At 35.0% G+C, this 17,794-nt stretch overlaps 1 protein-coding gene across 3 annotated transcripts; it reads right to left on the bottom strand.

The window, feature by feature from the left end:
- Nucleotides 1-4,698: 4,698 nt before the first annotated feature.
- On the bottom strand, nucleotides 4,699-17,723 carry LOC127880975 (uncharacterized). 3 transcript variants are annotated; one of them, XM_052428491.1, is made up of 8 exons: nucleotides 17,621-17,723; nucleotides 16,297-16,887; nucleotides 13,842-14,051; nucleotides 11,864-11,952; nucleotides 11,002-11,495; nucleotides 10,463-10,566; nucleotides 6,275-7,578; nucleotides 4,699-5,918 (listed from the first exon to the last, which is right to left on the bottom strand). In XM_052428491.1, the coding sequence occupies exons 3-8, from the start codon at nucleotides 14,035-14,037 to the stop codon at nucleotides 5,751-5,753; spliced, it is 2,355 nt and encodes a 784-aa protein (XP_052284451.1). In that variant the 5' UTR covers nucleotides 14,038-14,051; nucleotides 16,297-16,887; nucleotides 17,621-17,723; the 3' UTR covers nucleotides 4,699-5,750. The 3 variants fall into 3 exon arrangements, with proteins under 3 accessions (XP_052284451.1, XP_052284454.1, XP_052284453.1); XM_052428494.1 differs by having other exon boundaries at nucleotides 16,437-16,887; XM_052428493.1 differs by lacking the exon at nucleotides 17,621-17,723 and having other exon boundaries at nucleotides 16,297-17,244.
- Nucleotides 17,724-17,794: the final 71 nt, after the last annotated feature.

Raw genomic sequence — 17,794 nt, 5'->3', positions numbered from 1 at the left:
CTTGGTATTTTTGCTGTATATAGTGTTTCTATAAAAACTAAGTTTAAAATATGACTTAACTGATACTATTTTGTATTTTATGACACTTTGTTTTTAACCGACCCAATTTTAACTTGGCTGAAATCACTTACATTTCATGGCGCACTTCCATAGATAAAAAATTGTTAAAAAATAAATGTCTGTAAAAGAATACTTATTTCATCTTGTTTAAACTTTAAACACCTTTACAGCATCTGTACACACCAACTGCATGCCCATATTTGGAAATTTGAATGAATTATGGAACTTTTATATACCCCAGGGGTGAAAATAAACTGGACAAAAGCCGAGCGTGGGGGTGGTTTTGAAAAAATCGGTATATTTTTTAAAAAAGCATGGAAAGCCTACCTACAAATTTGCATGTAGTTCAGTGAAATGATGCTGATTACGAAAATAATTACTTAGATTATATTTGGATATGTGCCCATTAGAGGTGCGCTACCTTAAGAACAAAAACTGAGATGCTGTACCTCTAAGATGACCATACTTAAATATGAAAACCAATAATTTGAACGTACTCTCTCACTCCATTCAAAACAAAAGATATACGTAATTAATTAGAAAAAATAAACAGTGTTAAGTAAAAATATTTTGCCAAATTAGTTGGCAAAAATACACGTAGATCAATATTTGTTTTGAGCAAACGTTTAAACTGAATTTAAGCTGGTTACTGACAAGGTTCGATCTATATCGAGAAATCACAACTAATAAATGTTGTGCTTAAACGATTTTATTTGGTACTTGCTCCGTTTTGGTATTACTAAATACTCGTTAGGGGTTAATTCTTGTTGTGTTTTTTTCTATTTGACTTGTGTAAGTCGGCTATTTTTCGGTTATGCAAAGATGTTGAAAATCGGCATGTGGCGGGTGCATTGCTGTGAAATTGGCCTTAGGTCGGTCGGTCCGACACGATTTCTAGACAATGCTTTGTCGTTCGATCATCCAAATGTTATTCTGTTTACTTGTGGGTAAAGAAGGACATATATTGTTACGGACCTCTTCTTTGAGGTAATACCGTTTTAAATACACGATTAATTATAGCTTTCAAATAGATGTTAATATAGTGTTATGCTTGTTCCATCCGTTTTGAAATATGACACATGTCGAAAACAAACGTTTCAACAATAATTTATTCTTGCGGAGATCATTATTCGCAATAAACAACCCGTTAGAGAGCAAAACAATGTAAGTTATTCCTAACCGCCAGCTTCCCGGTAATTATACTAGGGTAGTGTTTTCACGGATTTACACATGTGACGCACACTCAGACAGTTCTGCGTTCATTCAGTTTTTATGTTAATAATACAATAAAAAAGCAGTTAGACGAACTACTTTTGTCTACTGAGTAGTAATACATCGTCTTGTCCATGTTCAATTTCCGTGGCCGGGCCCGGATGAAGATGAGTGATAGAAATTCTTCAAACTTTCCTGAATTAGATGCTACCAGGGATTCTAGTAGTGATATAAGTTCTTTTGATCGCATTAGCGATGCGTTAATTAGGATAGAATCCAGATTATCCAAACTTGAATTAGACAAATCAAAACAAATTCCTTCAGTCGTTACTCAGTCGCTATTTTTTGGAAGTAGATCTTTCCGCCAAACAAGTCAGCCATCTTGCGAACGCAATATAGATTGTTCAAATCTCGGCGCTAGACCGAAAGTTCCTTCACATAAGCACACATGTGAGCACAATTTTATGCCAAACCAGGCCTATACCATTTACCCCAGTTATGAACATAATACGTTAACCACTGGGAACTCTGGATATGACATCCAAGAAAGATTCAATGTCATCAAAAACTCCGTTGAAAAAATAGAGTTACCTCCACATATGAAGTTACATGATTCGCGGACAGGCATTACACGTGAAGATCAACCAGTCTTAAATATTCTGTCTAAAAGTGGCAGGTACGTTGACACAATACTCAAGTTACTTAGTCGCGCACAAGAAGGCGAAGATTTAGACCTGGACCCAATTGTTTCTGTTTTACTTGCTCATATCCAATACCTCCAAGAAGAATTTACCGCTTGCCTCGTTAAAGGAAAGATTGACGACAGTACTGCGCAACTGTTTAGGGCATTACAGAAGGGAACAAGTGGTTTCACAGACTCATGTTTACAAAATGTTAGAGTCGCTGCTGAACTCTCCAGCGTAGCTAACCGGTACCCATCTGGGGGTCGTTACAATAGTTTTCGAGGTGGATTTGGTCGTGCACGGTTTACACCTTGGGAGAAGTCGCGGCTATGAGCGGCAATGAAAAATACGTTATGTAACGATATTGAGTTTTGGTGTAAATTTGAGACTAATGAACAAGTTTTGAAATGGGTAACTGAAGGGGTCAAATTTCTTTTTTCTTCTGATTTACCAGATTTTGAATTTTGTAACAAATTTTTTAATGAGACTGAATCAAAATTTATAAAATAAGGGCCCGGAGGATTTGGACAAGTACAGCAATCAGCAAAAGTCTGGTGAGTCATAACGTAGATTTAGGTTAAGTGTTAAAAACGCTTCCAAAAGCAGTGTTACTTCATGTAAACAATATTTATACCACTTGATTATTACTATAGAACTTGTGTGAAAACGACTAAGATTCTGGGGCAATGACCAAGATTCTGGTCATTAATGACCCGAATTCTGGGCACTAGTGACCCAAACTGGTCAGTCACGTGACTGACCAAAAATAATGACCAAGAAATCGGAACGTTTAATGACGTCGTTTACCAAACGTCATAACAATAAGACATATTAGCGCCTTATTAAGAAAAACAATGAAAATTACTAAGAATTAAACATGGATTTACTTTGATGTGATACATCTTGCTGCAACAACGAAGTTGAACCCTCAAACTGTCAAAGTGACTTTCAGGAAAGGGAATTTTCCAAAATGCAATAAAATAAATGGCTACCAAAATAACAAGGTGCCACTTGAAGTAAATAGGTAAATAGGTAAGCTTGCAGAAATTTAAAATATTGGAATGTACTACAAAGAAACGAAATTCTATAACATGGATGGCTAAGAACTAGATGAAAGTTCTGGTGATGTTTAGATTATATACATTCACTTGAGAAAATATGCCAATTGATTTATATAGTCGCATAATGTCACCAGTACGAACAATTTCACAGTCCATGAGAAAAGGTAAGTGTTACTGTAACACCTGGGGTGTATCAATATCAACCCATTTATGCCTAGTGGACTCTCCCATCCTTCTAAATTGGATCAATTTATTTCCAAAATTAGGGATGTCTAGTATATGTATTTCTATATTTATAATATTTCTTACAGAAATTCCTTTAAGCAAACAGCGCAGACCCCTCATCTGGGTCTACGCTGTTTGCCAAGGCCTTTTTTCCGGACGCTTGGCATAAATGGGTTAATAATGAGGTAAATAAGACAGAAGTCAATGACAAATTGGCATATGATATGAAATTCGTTTTCACACGATATCTAGATAAATCTTTGAGAAACGATCGTCCAAATTGGTATATTGTTGAACCAAAAAGAAAGGAAGAAGCCTATCGATGTTAAGGTAAACTAGTCAAATGGCAAGGTCGCAAAGCTCGCAATCGGGGCGTTAAATATTGACAAGAAAAGTTTGAATCTTGTTTTATTAATAAACATTTATACATATGATTCGTAACTTCTTTGCTCACATAAGGTTCTCGGTTTACAAAATCAGTTATAGCGTCTTTTACCCTTTCAGTACAAAAGAACGGATCGATTGCCGTGTCCAGTAACTCCAAACGTTGTTGAATGCTGTGATAACTGAATTCTGAAAGGGAGACCACTGCAGTCGAAATGCTATCAATTTTTTAAGAAAACAAGAGTCTGTTATCTCCCTTATAACTTTTTTCAGCGTTGCAATCTCCAACTCTCTTTGTTTGGAACATTTTCGTATTTTATGCACATTCTTATTATGTTGAATGTATTTGAAATGTGTCCATATTTTATTTTATAACGTCAAATCTCTGCACGCAGGTAGCAATTTTCCCTTAGGGTTTGTCCTTGTTCGCACATGATATCGAAGTTATACGCTAGTGCAAATTGATCTCACCTTCATTAACTCTATGAGCACGTGAAGTTTATCATATGTTTAAACTCGGACCCGTGTTTTATGTGTTAACAAATGTGTAGCGAAATTAAGGAGTACATGCCGAATTTGCGGTATTTGCTTCCCGTTCAGCATAACTTTAAAACATTAACTTTATCAATTTAAATGTTGTTCTATTGACACGAACCACGTAGTCTTAATTCCTTTGAAAATAACTATACACATCATTCACATACGAAAAATCAAAACGCTGAAAGACACTCGATTCTTTTTTTCAGGCGACTTCACTTAGCCTCGATCGTGATCGAGATAGTCATGGTAACACACTTGATTTAATATCATGCCTACGAGTCAATGTCAGGCAAAGGTTCGAACTTAAAGTCAGAGATTTGTGGTTATCATCCCTTTTCGTTTTGACGTTCGTCTGTCCGTCAGTGACGAAGAGCGAACTATCTTTAAAAGTACATTGCATTCATATTTCAACGATAAAGAAATGAATAAGAACGCGATCTTTGAAAACAAAAACTAACAGAGAATATTTGTGTAGTTAGCAGTAACACGAACAATATTACAAACATACCAAATCTTTGAACGAGAGTGAGACATGTATATAAAAATGTTTATTTCGATTAATCACCAACAATTAACAAATATATATATCACAAACAATAAGAAAATATATTATTTAAATTTATCGCATAATGGTCACACTGTATGTGTACATATAACATAGCTGTAAGCACATAAATACACATATATATTATTAAGTCATAAAGAGGACGATAATATTTTAAAAAATGCATCATATAATACCATTTAAGACTACTTTTTTCATAAGTATTAAATTTTGTTGCTATGTTTCGTTACATTCATTTTATTCAATAATTGATACAATAATATCAAATCATTTGTGTTTTTTTTAAAGATTGCTTAATTAATAACCTATTGTTTTTCGTATACGGTATATTCATTTTGGAAAGAAATATATGTAAAGGTATTAAGCAATAATTAAGTAAGATCAGTGTTTCTATTTATTAATTTGAGTCGTTAATCTCTGAAATAAACAACATGATTGAGTTGTGATACAGTAATAACACAAAACAAAAGGGTGTTAGTATTAAAGTACGCTCGTCACCACGAATAACGTATTCCTTTTTGTGTTTTTTTTCCACAACCTTGACAATATGTTAACTACCTAAACATTCAAACTATAATCTACATTTCCAACTGATAATGTAAAACTGTATGAATCATTAAGTTGTGTTCATACATGTATGATTCAAATGAGATTATTTCCGTGTTTAAAAAAATCTTCCTGTTTACTATTTTAAAGTTTTGTGTCAAAATGTTCATTATTGTTTGGTTTCTACTATAGTGGTTACAGATCCCGTTCATTGTGAAGAAACCACCTTTTAAATACAACACAGCGGGAAGGTCGTCCCATATTAGCTGACACCACCTTTTAAATACAACACAGCGGGAAGGTCGTCCCATATTAGCTGACACCACCTTTTAAATACAATACAGCGGGAAGGGTCGTCCCATATTAGCTGTGTGGACTGCACAGGCTGATCAGAGACTACATTACACGCACCTGCATTAAGCCCCGTTGTCCCAGAGCAAGGCGCCACAAACAATTGTCCTTGACTTTATTGTTCTACACAAAAGATGCCTTCAAGTCCTTGCCCTCCTTTGTCACCATTAGGCTTTTCCTCAGTGCTGGAACCGGGATCCGCGGATCCATTTTGGGATCATTAAACGGTGATTCTTTCAGATCCCGTTTCGGATCATGAAACTGCGATTTCTTCGTCTTCAAGCTTGTGACCTGTCAACATAATGATGATTCGTGATTTACTTTGCATGGAAAATTTCAAGTTGTTTTTCTGGCATAATATGCTTTGTATATAGTAAAATAAAACAGCATCAAGAAGTTATAATTACTTCAGCCGTTACCTGAAGCTTTTGACACATATTTTGACATTGGAATCTTGTTACATGTAGCGTGAAAGTTTTTATACTAGAAATATAGAAAACTTTGCAAACATGTTCATCGAGATTTTAAAGATAAACATTTAATTGCTTTAAAACTAACAGCCGATTAATGTTGTAGCCTGTCAATATTGATTTTGATCCACAATCATAATAGCATAATAGTACACATACACTTAAGATTTGCTTTACCTCTTTTTCTAAATATGAAAAATCTTCATTTAAAACTTCTAAGCTAGAAGACCGTTGGAGTGACTTGTCATGTGATTTTTGTGCGTCAATAACTTGCGTAGACTCAGTTTTGCCGTTCCCGATGAGGTACGAGGACAGGTCAGGAATACGGTCTTGATGTGCTCGAAATACGCCCTTATCCGGAGTTTTTCTGTCTTCTTGAATTACTGGGTGAACCGGGCTACTAAATCGCGCAATGTGTGTCTTATTTCTTGCAATATTATTTTCGTTTTCGATCGAATTGATATCGGCTCCAATTTCTTTAAAAACTGTGTTCGTTGGGCTACGAAGACGTTCGTTTTGTGTCTTGCTTCTTGAGTACGTGTCCCTATCGTTTGTTCTGTTGTCAGCAACGGTTTCTTTGTAGTTTGGACTCCTGGGGCTATCAAAATATCCATGACTTTTGTTATACGCGTCCACGAGAACCTCCGGGTTCTCGTTCAAGACACGAGGTCTCGGCCCTTCGTTGATCGTATTTCTTGACTGCGGATGCGTTGGGGACATAATATTTTGCCGATGCCCGCCTTGTGATTTTTCTGCATCCTTTTTCGTATAGTGCTTTTGTGTATTGGATGATTTTGATTTTGACGAATCTTCGAAGGAAAACGTACTGGGATTCGTTTCTCCAAATCCCGGACGTAAAGGCGAACACGTGCAAATCAAGCATCCATCTGTGGAGAATGCTTTTTCAACCAGAACCGACAAGTATTCGTAATGGCTGTGTTGGGCTAGCGCAAACTGTAGAGCGTTGTTAACAACATTCGGACTTGTCTGAAATGCCTCGTTTGATCGTTGTATTGTGAGACCCCAAATGGAATTCTGTCCTCCAATCCGCACATCAGCGCGAACTGCCAAGTCTCGAAAGTCGTCATCTACGATCCCTGAGGAGCGTAATGTTTCTAAAATATACCTAACGTCAACGTAGCGCTTTAGCCGGCAAACTACACATTTACCATTCACATACCCCTGCCTTGAATTCTGATCAAACCGTTGCGAAATGTGCGTATATAACTCCGCGTTGCGCTGTTTGACGAGCCCAAGGAATGACCTCAACACGTGGAGATCTCGGCCGGCTATTATGGTAAGTAAATGCGAACTTTGTTCTTGTAAAGTTTTTACTGCTTGTAGCGCGTTATTGTCTTGTTCTGTAAGACAACCGTTTGACAAAAGTTGTTCCGTGAATTCATTGATATCTCCCTCGAGTAGGCGTAATACATGCTTGGCATTGGATTCTATTGCATTCGCAAGACAGTCGCGTTCATCACCTAAAATGGAAACACACATTATTAAATGATAAAATGAGGCTTACGCACGTGCGTTTAGTGTCGTCCCAGATTGTCCTAGATTAGCAATTTTAACAGGCTAACCAGGGACGACACATGCTGCTTAAATGATTTTTTTTGTATAAAGGATGTCTCTTGTAATATAAGTTACACCGTTAGTAACTGACGATTATATCTCTACCGACTAATCGATTACTCGGGTAGTATGGAAATTACGCGGGGTGTATGGAAAATACCCGATGGGCACGTGACCGCTCTAAGCCAATCGGATTAGGACATTTTTGTAGCAGGTGAGATATACGAAAATCCACCATAGGCGGAAAGTGTCGGACTGCACATACTAATCAGGGACGGCATTTTTCGCACATGCATGAAGCCCGTTTACACAGAGAGCGGCTAAATTACATAAAATATCTATTCAATCGAGAATTGAGTGTGAAACTTTTATATCTGACATTGAAAACGGATACACCTGTTAGATGCCGTTCCAATGATGAGCGGTGCATAACGAAAATACGCATTTATTTGCGCTAAAATCGACATTGGTCGTTTCTCATAAAAGGGCTACATAACACAATTTATGCAACCGCAAATTATGTCATCAATCGACGGAAAAAATAACAAATAAAGTGTATATAATTCATTTGACCTTTTTTAAATAAATGACTTCAATTGCACAGAAGTTTGTATCTATTTTTTTAAAGATCCAGCGATTTGAACATTTCGATTGTCCTTTTGAATCATAGTCCAAATACAGTTAGCGACGTTCAAGTATTTTCTATAGATCATATTACATCATAAACGGTCATTTCTATATCCAATATTCAAACCACATAATGATATAATAAGGCACGTTAGCATATTATTGAACATGGGGTTGCTTGTTAAGCTGCGGCATTGTTCATACATGAAGTTCTTGACAGACGCCCGTTTTATCGATGCATTCGCATAGTGCTTTTGTGTATGAGATGATAACAAATATCTTGCACATGCACATCACCCGTATACTATTTGTTTCCTTTAAAAAAAATGAAAACGGTTCTAATTTAAAGTACGTTTGGGCAATTCACATTTTTAGATTGATATTAATTATATTAACTATTCGCTTTTAAAGTGTTAAAAACACGTCAACTTGTCTAAACAAAGCTTGTTTAAGCTTGTTAACATTTCTTATGTTTGAAATAAGCTAGTTTTTGACATACAGTTATATGCTTATTTTAGTGTAAAAAATCTTATTTTCTTATGTATTGTATTTGTATAAAACATACTTTAATTTTTGTCTTTAAATAGAGCACGTATAACAAAACGTAAACGCGTATTGGCCTAGATGAACATAATAAGACAGGGCTAAATAACTGAATATATATGGGTCGTGCTCTATGAAAAGGGTTCACATGTCAGCAAATAAGGTAGTCGAGAAGACTCAGCGATGACCGGTAAATAAATATGTTTCGTTACAGAATGTCTCTTCTTAGTCAAGCTTAGGCGGAAATTGTCTTCCATGATAAGCCTGTGCGGACTGCACTGGCTAATCTAAGACGACACTTTACGCACATGCATTAAACACCCTTCACAGAGCAGAGCCCATATATAGCGGATGTAATCACGTGAGTCAAGTTGGCGACGTCAATGCCGAGACAGTTTTTTCCTCCATTGTATACCCTTGATTACTTTTGTTTAATTTTCAAATCACATTCCAGCCATATCAGTAAAAATGAGATTCGTGTTTATTTTGTATAAAAATTCGTTTTATATCTCGACTTTTCTCCCCGTAAATTTTCTTAGTGAAGCTGTAATGAGGTCATCCCGCTAAGAAATTTCGCAGCGAGAAAAATCGAGATATAGTGCGAATATTAAATCGAAACGAACTCGAGTAACTTTCTTGCGAATATGTCTGGAAAGGGAGTGGCCTTTAAAAAATTACTAAAGGGTATAAAGGGGCGAAAAATACCTGCCTTTGCGCCGCGGACGTCGCCAGCTTGACTATCACGTGATTACCCCCTCTGATATAATACAGTATCTTGAATTGTGTAATATAAAAGGCATATTTGAATTTAAAATTTATATCGATATTTATGTTCAGATTTATCTTTTGTTTACACGAGACAAGAGAGTTTCGGCGTTTTGCCATTTCCCAGATAGCATAATATTAAGCGTATTTTATTTGTTAATGACGTGTGCTTAAAACAAAAACAATTAATCAAACGCTTTTTCTTACTTTTTGTGCCTTTTTCAAAGCTATGTTTTATGTTAGAATAGTTTTTTTCGTGTTTTTTCCCTTCACACAATGTTACGTTTAAGTCAATATCTGAACCGTGGGATGAACGGACTTTCATTCGTTTAGAATTAAGATGCCATCATGTGTTTTGTTTTATGTGTCATTTCTATAGAGGTGTGTTTATTGAATTTTTACAGGTTACAATTTCTATGCATTTCAATGTGCGGTATTTCTATAAAGTTGAATATGTTGACATTTTCTTTTTAATTTTGTGAACATGCCTGCTGTACATTTGATTTTATTGAGCGGATATTTGTACCCTACAAAGTCAGATATTCCGAGATAACCAAGTTTGCAACAAACACGTACTGAAACAATAGATCGAAAGTTTACCTACTTCATCTTATTGGCAAAGTCAATGGGTTTTCAGCTGATAAACATGACTTCTTGTCGTGTAAATATCAATACGTTTTATGGCCTTCTTTACCTTTGAAGCACAGTGGATATCCTATTTCTTAAGCGATTTGTAATTCAAGAACGATTTTAAAGATTTAAGTACCTTTCTCTCCTTAATAATGGCAAAAGTGTTTCATGGCCTCGTCATCGCTTCAAAAATGTGTGACAAAACAAATAACATATGTTACATACCATATGACATCTCTTCTCTATGTTCGCCATTGCTGTAGTTGTTTTTGATTCCAGTAGATGCCTTCGGGATGTCATTACTAGGAGAGGACACGTCTTTGTATGACCTTTAATCAACAAAATAGAGCGTATGTTGTATAACCGAAGTAAAGAAGAGGAGAATCACGAGTGTGCACAATAACCGGACTGCTGTGTAGTTAAATAATTACTGTTTTGAAACAAATATGAACATGTGTATGTTTATTTGCAAATCTGTTGTAATTAATGTATTATAAATGAGAAACTTTGCTGAAAGGCTTCGATTGCTTCATATCATGTATTTTACCAATAATAGCCTATTAAAAAAACTGCCAGAGGTCATTTTTAGTTGAAATATGATAATGTCCAGCTCTATTAAGTTTGACCCACCGGGTCGATGGGAGTTTGTAATGTTAGGTTCATATTTATGCATACTTAAATACTGAACAAATTATTGTGGAAGAACTAACCAAAACCTTCGTATAAGTAAATAACATTATTGAGCTTAAAAATGTTTATCATACCAATTATCTCCATTATTTCGGAAATCAAGTCTGTCTGTACCCAATAAATGACCTCTATCCATGGGAGTGTTGGAAGTGGACACATCAAGAGTTTCCAATGATTCTAGTGTCTGCTTTCTCAAGAAATCAGCAGCGTCTTTGGTCTGTATTTCGTTTAGATAATCGACTTTCGAATTAGACTGTTTTTGTAATCCATGCCTTCCTCTGTCCTGTTTTGATCCTCGTTCATCGTATGGGCTGTTTCTATTGTCCTGAGTAATTCCATTCGTTATTGCACTATTATCTTTCATTATTGCTAGCTCACTTTTTCTTTTCTGGTTGAGAACTTTATCATGACATTGGCAAGTTCTGCAATGGATGTCCGCTGTCATGTATGCGGTAAGCTCTGGTATTATTCTGGCAAGCTTTTTGTCAAGAAGCTCGTCAATTTCGAATCGCAGAGCTGGAATGAGGACTTCTTTCAATCTGACCACGAGATCCGTATCGCTAGCGACCTGAATAACAATATTACAAGTTTCCTTCTGTAAATCAATGACAGAATTGACTATTTATGGTTTTATACTTTAATGGTACGCAATAACGCGCTTGCAAACTGGAAACAAATACACGGGCTTCATACGTGGCAAGAATTTAACTTACACAAATGCGCTGTTGATAATTTTATCGATGATTAATAATTTGTCATTTGCACGACGAAGTATTGATCATATCTATATCGTTTGGGACGACATAAAAAAAGTTGAAAACGAATCATATAGAGTTTTTCTAAAGTCATGTTTTATCAGATAATTATCTACACGGAAGATTTAGTTATTTGAGTTGTTTTTTTTCATTTTCGTTCCATAATTTTGTCAGAATTTACCGAATTCGCTCTCGAAATATCGCGGCTTCTGCATGGAGTTGGGGGAAACTTTTCCGGCTGTGGTTTAATTACGCCTTCCTCAACTGGTGCTGAAACATGAGAGCGATACTCGTTTGACGTGCAATAATATGTTAACCGGATAAAAATAATTAACAAAAAATATCAAGGACCTTGTATCCGACTTAGCGGCATTCTGACACTTTCCCTAAATGGACCGCGTGCTATACCAATATCGCAATCACATACCGATATTTTATATATGGCGATAAACGAATCGTTCAATTTCTTAAATGAAATATCCTGCCTATGTTGTTTTCATTTCATTTTGATTCATACGTCAATACTATCAATGACTCATGAATGAAGACAATACAAGAGGCAATTATAGTTTAAACAACTTTTTAAAATGGCCTAAAAAGTTGTTTGTTCATATTATCCAACGGACTTAATTTTTCGCATGTCCTTATTTTTTGGTATTCCATTTTGAGTTTTTGATAAAAAAGTGTTTTTAATTCAGAATAAACTATATATTTATAAACGTTTAAAATTACTTTTAAAAATAACGTTGAATAAAGAGTTGGGATATTTCTAAGATGTTAAATCCCTATTTATGTGGGAAATAACTTGTGTTACCATAGAAAATAGCTGTGTTACCATTGAACATAGTAAGACAAAAAGTCGAGCTGACCTACGTTCCCTATTTTTGCGATGGTAGTGGGAACAAACAGCTTAAGGGTCTTTTCATTAAACATCACTATTCAACTTCTTTCTTTCCTAAATTGTTTTCAATCCTCACGTCAGTAAATTAAATAATTACAGAGTCAACATTTCATTGACTCTTATTTAAATGATTGCATTAACAATATACTTTTAAATGGTATTTGTAATTGAAATAAAGCCGCTAACAGGGTAAAAAAAGCGAGTATTGTGATCATCGGATTGTTACCATGACTTCGGTTCGTATGCTTCGTGTGTGTGTATTGTATTGTAAAACCCCAAATGCGTATATGGTATTTTATACTTTGCAAAGTTGTTGCCATAAAACCAGAAATGCTTTGCAAGGTAATGACCCATGTAGTATCCATTGTTTGTGAGTGTGTTGTGTGTATGTTTCTACTGAATCCGATGTTAAGGAGTGCTGATCAGTAAATTAAGGACATCATACTACTATATGATTCTTGTCCTGCTTTGGCAACATATCTTGTTTCACTTTGTTTATAATAGCTTACTTTTTGCAGTGGGCGATACAGACAATTGCTGATTGCCTGATGGTATAGACATTCCGATCACGAAGTTGCTTTGTTAAAATTGTATCCTGACAAATGTTTACGTGAATGTATTTGTGGACGTTTAGTTCCAGCGAACGATTGACAATCAGAACATCCGTTCATTCTTTAGTACGCCATAGTCTGACAAATGTGCTTGTGTAATAATAAATAGACGGCGTCCTTGTTGAACATTTTCTAATATGCATTGTATATTTTTGAAGCACATGCGCGGTTCTAGTACACAACATTACTTGTCTCTTATGTGACTCAGTATTTGCCTTTTGTTGGTTGCATTGGGAAATAAGTTGCATACTTTATCACTGTCTGACTTGTCACTTAAGGACTTTTTACAGGTTGAGTTTTGGTAAAATATATTATGGATTTCATCACTGTCATACATGTCACTTAAAAAAGTATAGGTCCTGTTTTCTGGTAATTATAGAAGACTATGGCTTTCTGGTAATTATAGAAGACTATGGCTTTCTGGTAATTATAGAAGACTATGGCTTTCTGGTAATTATAGAAGACTATGGCTTTCTGGTAATTATAGAAGACTATGGCTTTCTGGTAATTATAGAAGACTATGGCTTTCTTCCCAGTTTCTTAAGGGCATATTGTATTTCATGTTTAAGAGACATCTATTTAAACAACAATTTGAGAACACTTTTCTTAGGAAGTGTATCAAAGACTGCGTGTTTTATCAGTCTTACCTGTGTCTCTAGGACTCGTTATAGGTCCGGTTTTGGATGCATTGGAGAACAGATTACGGATTTCCTCCTCGTTAAAGCTTCCGGAGAAGCCATCAGCGCCCAGGTGAAAGTTGTGTCGGATGTTGAGCGGTTGTGAAATGTGGTTGATATGTTTCAACTTCTTTTCCTTTTTGCCGTTCTCCTTCTTTCCATTCATGACGGAAAGGATGCCTATGAATATGCAATTTATGTCAACATATTCGTATAATGTATCATTATTATCCATGTACACTTCATCTACAGCATACTTAATTTTAGCGATAATGTTATCAAAATCATGAGCTTCCATGTAATTATTACAAAATGTTTCAATGTCATCCTTATCATATACATACCTGTTAACATAATGATAATTATGTATATGCAGTTATTGTCATAAATATATATACCGTCAGTATTATTAGCATTAATTTTGTTTGTATCATAAATACCTACTTCAGCCTAAACTTAAGCAAATGTGTCTTGTTGCGAGAAAACTGGGCATAATGCACGTGCGTAAAGTGTCGTCCCAGATTAGCATGTTCACAGGCTAATCAGGACGACACTTTCCGCTTAAACTAGATTTTCGGTAAAAAGGGACATTCTTTAAACGAAAAATACCATTAAAGCGGAAAGTGTCGTCCCTGATTAGCCTGTGCGGACTGCACAGGCTAATCTGGAACGACACTTTACGCACATGCATTTATGTCCAGTTTTCCCAGAACGCGACACATATATTTCATCATTTTCATTAAAAGACCTGTAATTATAAGAAATAGAAACATTTAAAATGTTACATGTATAATTAGCATCGTCATAATCAGTATACTACTATTAATATGATCTTCAGTAACACATGAAGTCAAAAAAAAAGCTACAGCATCAAGAGCAATTTTACTGTTTTTCCAATACTATCACAATGCTGTTCAACACAGTACTTTTATGGCACTTTTTGGCATATGGTGAAGAATTGAGGAATTAAATGCATTGGGTTTATAAATCAACATCATAATTATTTTGATGAGTGACAGTTGGTTTATACACAACCTTTGATATTAAAAAATATTGTATTAGTTTAAGCACTGAAATGTGTATATAAACACGTGATGTGGAGTATTGCAATTATCATTATAACATAGGTAATTAAATTAATTCAAGTATAACTGTATACTGATTTATTCTTTCATTGCCATTCTGTTTTTGCTAGTGTATACTGCACAAAAAGTGCAATACGAGTTATTGTATCCAGATATGACAAATGTTCATCCAACGTATTATTGAGCTTAAAAGGGGCATTGTCACAGATTTTGGCAGATATTGAGGTTTGTCATTAAATGCTTTATATTGATATTTATTTATATTGACATATATATTGATATATTTATATTTATAAAATGCTCCAGTAAAAAAAAAGAATACAATTTTAAAAAAGTAACCCTCAACTGGGCTCGAACCACCTGGAGTAAAAGTCTATCGCTTAGACCACTCGGCCATCCGTGTTCATACAATTAGTGATGTGTTTTATACTTTATATAAGTAATCCTCGTAGTATTACAAAATATAACGACAACAACAGAAATCTCCAAATTATTGAATCGTTTCGCGTTGCAACGCTTTATAATTTTCAGGTTTTTTAAATCGTAAAAGATGCATATAATTGATATTTTAGAGCATGGTAAATGTTCAGTACTACTGTTCCCTCACACATATCATTACTAAAACGAAACATTTGCGAATCTGAAACATTTTTTTTATTTTGTCAATTTACCGAAACTTGAAAAGGCCCCTTTACTATTAGGTAACTGTAGTATATAACATTAATGGTTTATTTTACTGTTCTTTCCACACGAGGAGTGTAAAAAGCCCAACTTCTTTTACGTTTTATAATATTGATGTGGTTAAACAAGACAAAACTAAACTTTGTTTAAAATACCATTGCATTCTTTTACAGCGCCACAAAGAAATGACTAAAGCTTTAAATAAATACTTTTGTCATAATGGTAATTTGATCCAGTATGCCCGATAGGGCTATATGCTGTAATTGTATAGCCACAAACTAATTATCGAAACACTTAAGTGTGGTTATTTATTTGTAAGACGTTTAATTTAGGTCTATATTTCTATAAATGAATGCTTCTTTGTCCAGCAGGTATGTATTCAAATGAGATAACACGGGAAAACCATTTCTTTGTGCGAATACTACAATGAGTGCTCGAGTGAAACGCATTACTGGTAAACTATTTTGTCCTTATTCGAACACGGACGTAAATTATATGAGCTTCACAAAATAAAAATGTAACAAATAATATGTACTAATATTTGTAAAAATGTTTATTGCTTATATCTAATATAAATTAACATAATCTTGATCATGAAATTATCAAGTATTGACTGACACATTCGACGTTTAATTAACTTTTAGAACAACTAAACTCACCTGGGTGGCTGAATATCCACTATATTCCTGCTAACGATATCTTTAATAAAGCACAAATTTAAACTATAAAAATCGCGAACAGAGCTTCAATACCTCCTATGAATGGCAAGCTCAAAAAGCCTTGCGAATGTCAATATTACCTTATTAAATGTTATCACTGCTTACGTACTTATCTAGGTAGACATTTTACTAGATTGTACATAGTAGATTTCTGCTCTATTGATTCTGTATTCAGATGTCTAAATCTCAACCGTGCTGTTGGATAGATGATTTATCACACTCGAACTTCCAAACACTGGCGAAAATACTTCCGTCTGTTCAAGCGTATGGGTGACTTCTTATGGGTGACTTGCGCAACGGTTCAGGTTACAGACAATTTTGTGTGGACACCACGCGATTTAAATCTATGACCCCGGCACAAGTTAAATATTTTGCATTGAATACCACGTGCGCACCTTACTCTCAACGAGATGTATTGAACATCAGGAGGATACTGCTGCATTGTATCTATAACTGTTTCATCTGCGCCTATTTTACTGAGAAGTTTGCCTTTACCATTTTGGGCTCATAGAGGACAGTCCAAGGACAATTCTTGAAAGTAAAGAAAACATAACCATTTCCTGTTAATTTATATTTAATTATATTTTGTTGCGTGTAGCTCGTTTTTATACCCGGGAAAAATTACCTGTAATCTACATGCCCTAACCCATTTATGCCTAGCGTCTAGAAAAAAGGCCTTGGCAAACAGCCTTTACACAGATGAGACGCCGCACAATGCGGTGTCTCATTAGGGTCTACGCTGTTTGCTTACAGTAATTTCTGTTAGAAATATTCTAAATATAGAAATAAGTATACTAGACATCCCTAATTTTGGAAATAAATTGATCCAATTTAGAAGGATAGGAGTGTCAACTAGGCATAAATGGGTTAATAAACATAATTATGCACACTTGTATCACCCATGTCAATACATGTTGATTTATTTGATGTTAGCAATGTATCACTTTCAATTTTAAACAATGTCAATTAAACGTAATCTGCAAGTTTAATATAAGCATTACAAACATTTATACACCATAAACATCATTTTCACTCCATAATCCATTTAGAGTGCTATAAATACTCAATACACTTATTTGTTTATGTCAATCTCAATAAAAACATAGAAAGTATATTCCCATTTATTTTACTGTTTACAACTACAGAAATCGCGATACTCTCATAAATTCATCCTTTCGTAATCGATGTATTAAAACAAGGGCTATAATGTATTCATTATGCTTGCTAGTATAACGCGTTTTGTTGTTAAACATTTTTCGTTTACCTGAGGCAAGTAAAACCGCACAATTTCTGTTTGTAACGAAGTCACTTAAAAGCAGTTTCAATGGATTGTGAATATTGTTTCTTTAAACGCATTCCGACCTGATTAATCACCAGGTTTTATTGGTGTGAAACTTTCCGTATACGCCTATTGATATCGGCAATCTTGTGCCCATTT

This window comes from Dreissena polymorpha, chromosome 5 (genome assembly GCF_020536995.1).
Source record: "Dreissena polymorpha isolate Duluth1 chromosome 5, UMN_Dpol_1.0, whole genome shotgun sequence".
NCBI lineage: Eukaryota > Metazoa > Mollusca > Bivalvia > Myida > Dreissenidae > Dreissena > Dreissena polymorpha.
Note: the sequence above shows the minus strand (reverse complement) of the source record. Positions and strands in the feature narration are given on the sequence as shown.

Bases quoted from the DNA above. Each gene is read 5' to 3' on its own strand.
- LOC127880975 (XM_052428491.1), bottom strand. From the start codon at position 14,037: ATGAATGGAAAGAAGGAGAACGGCAAAAAGGAAAAGAAGTTGAAACAT. The intron at 11,496-11,863 runs GTAAATTCTGAC...ATTGTTATTCAG, and splicing joins ATATTTCGAGAGCGAATTCG to GTCGCTAGCGATACGGATCT. The intron at 5,919-6,274 runs GTAAAGCAAATC...TTATGTTGACAG, and splicing joins TTTCATATTTAGAAAAAGAG to GTCACAAGCTTGAAGACGAA.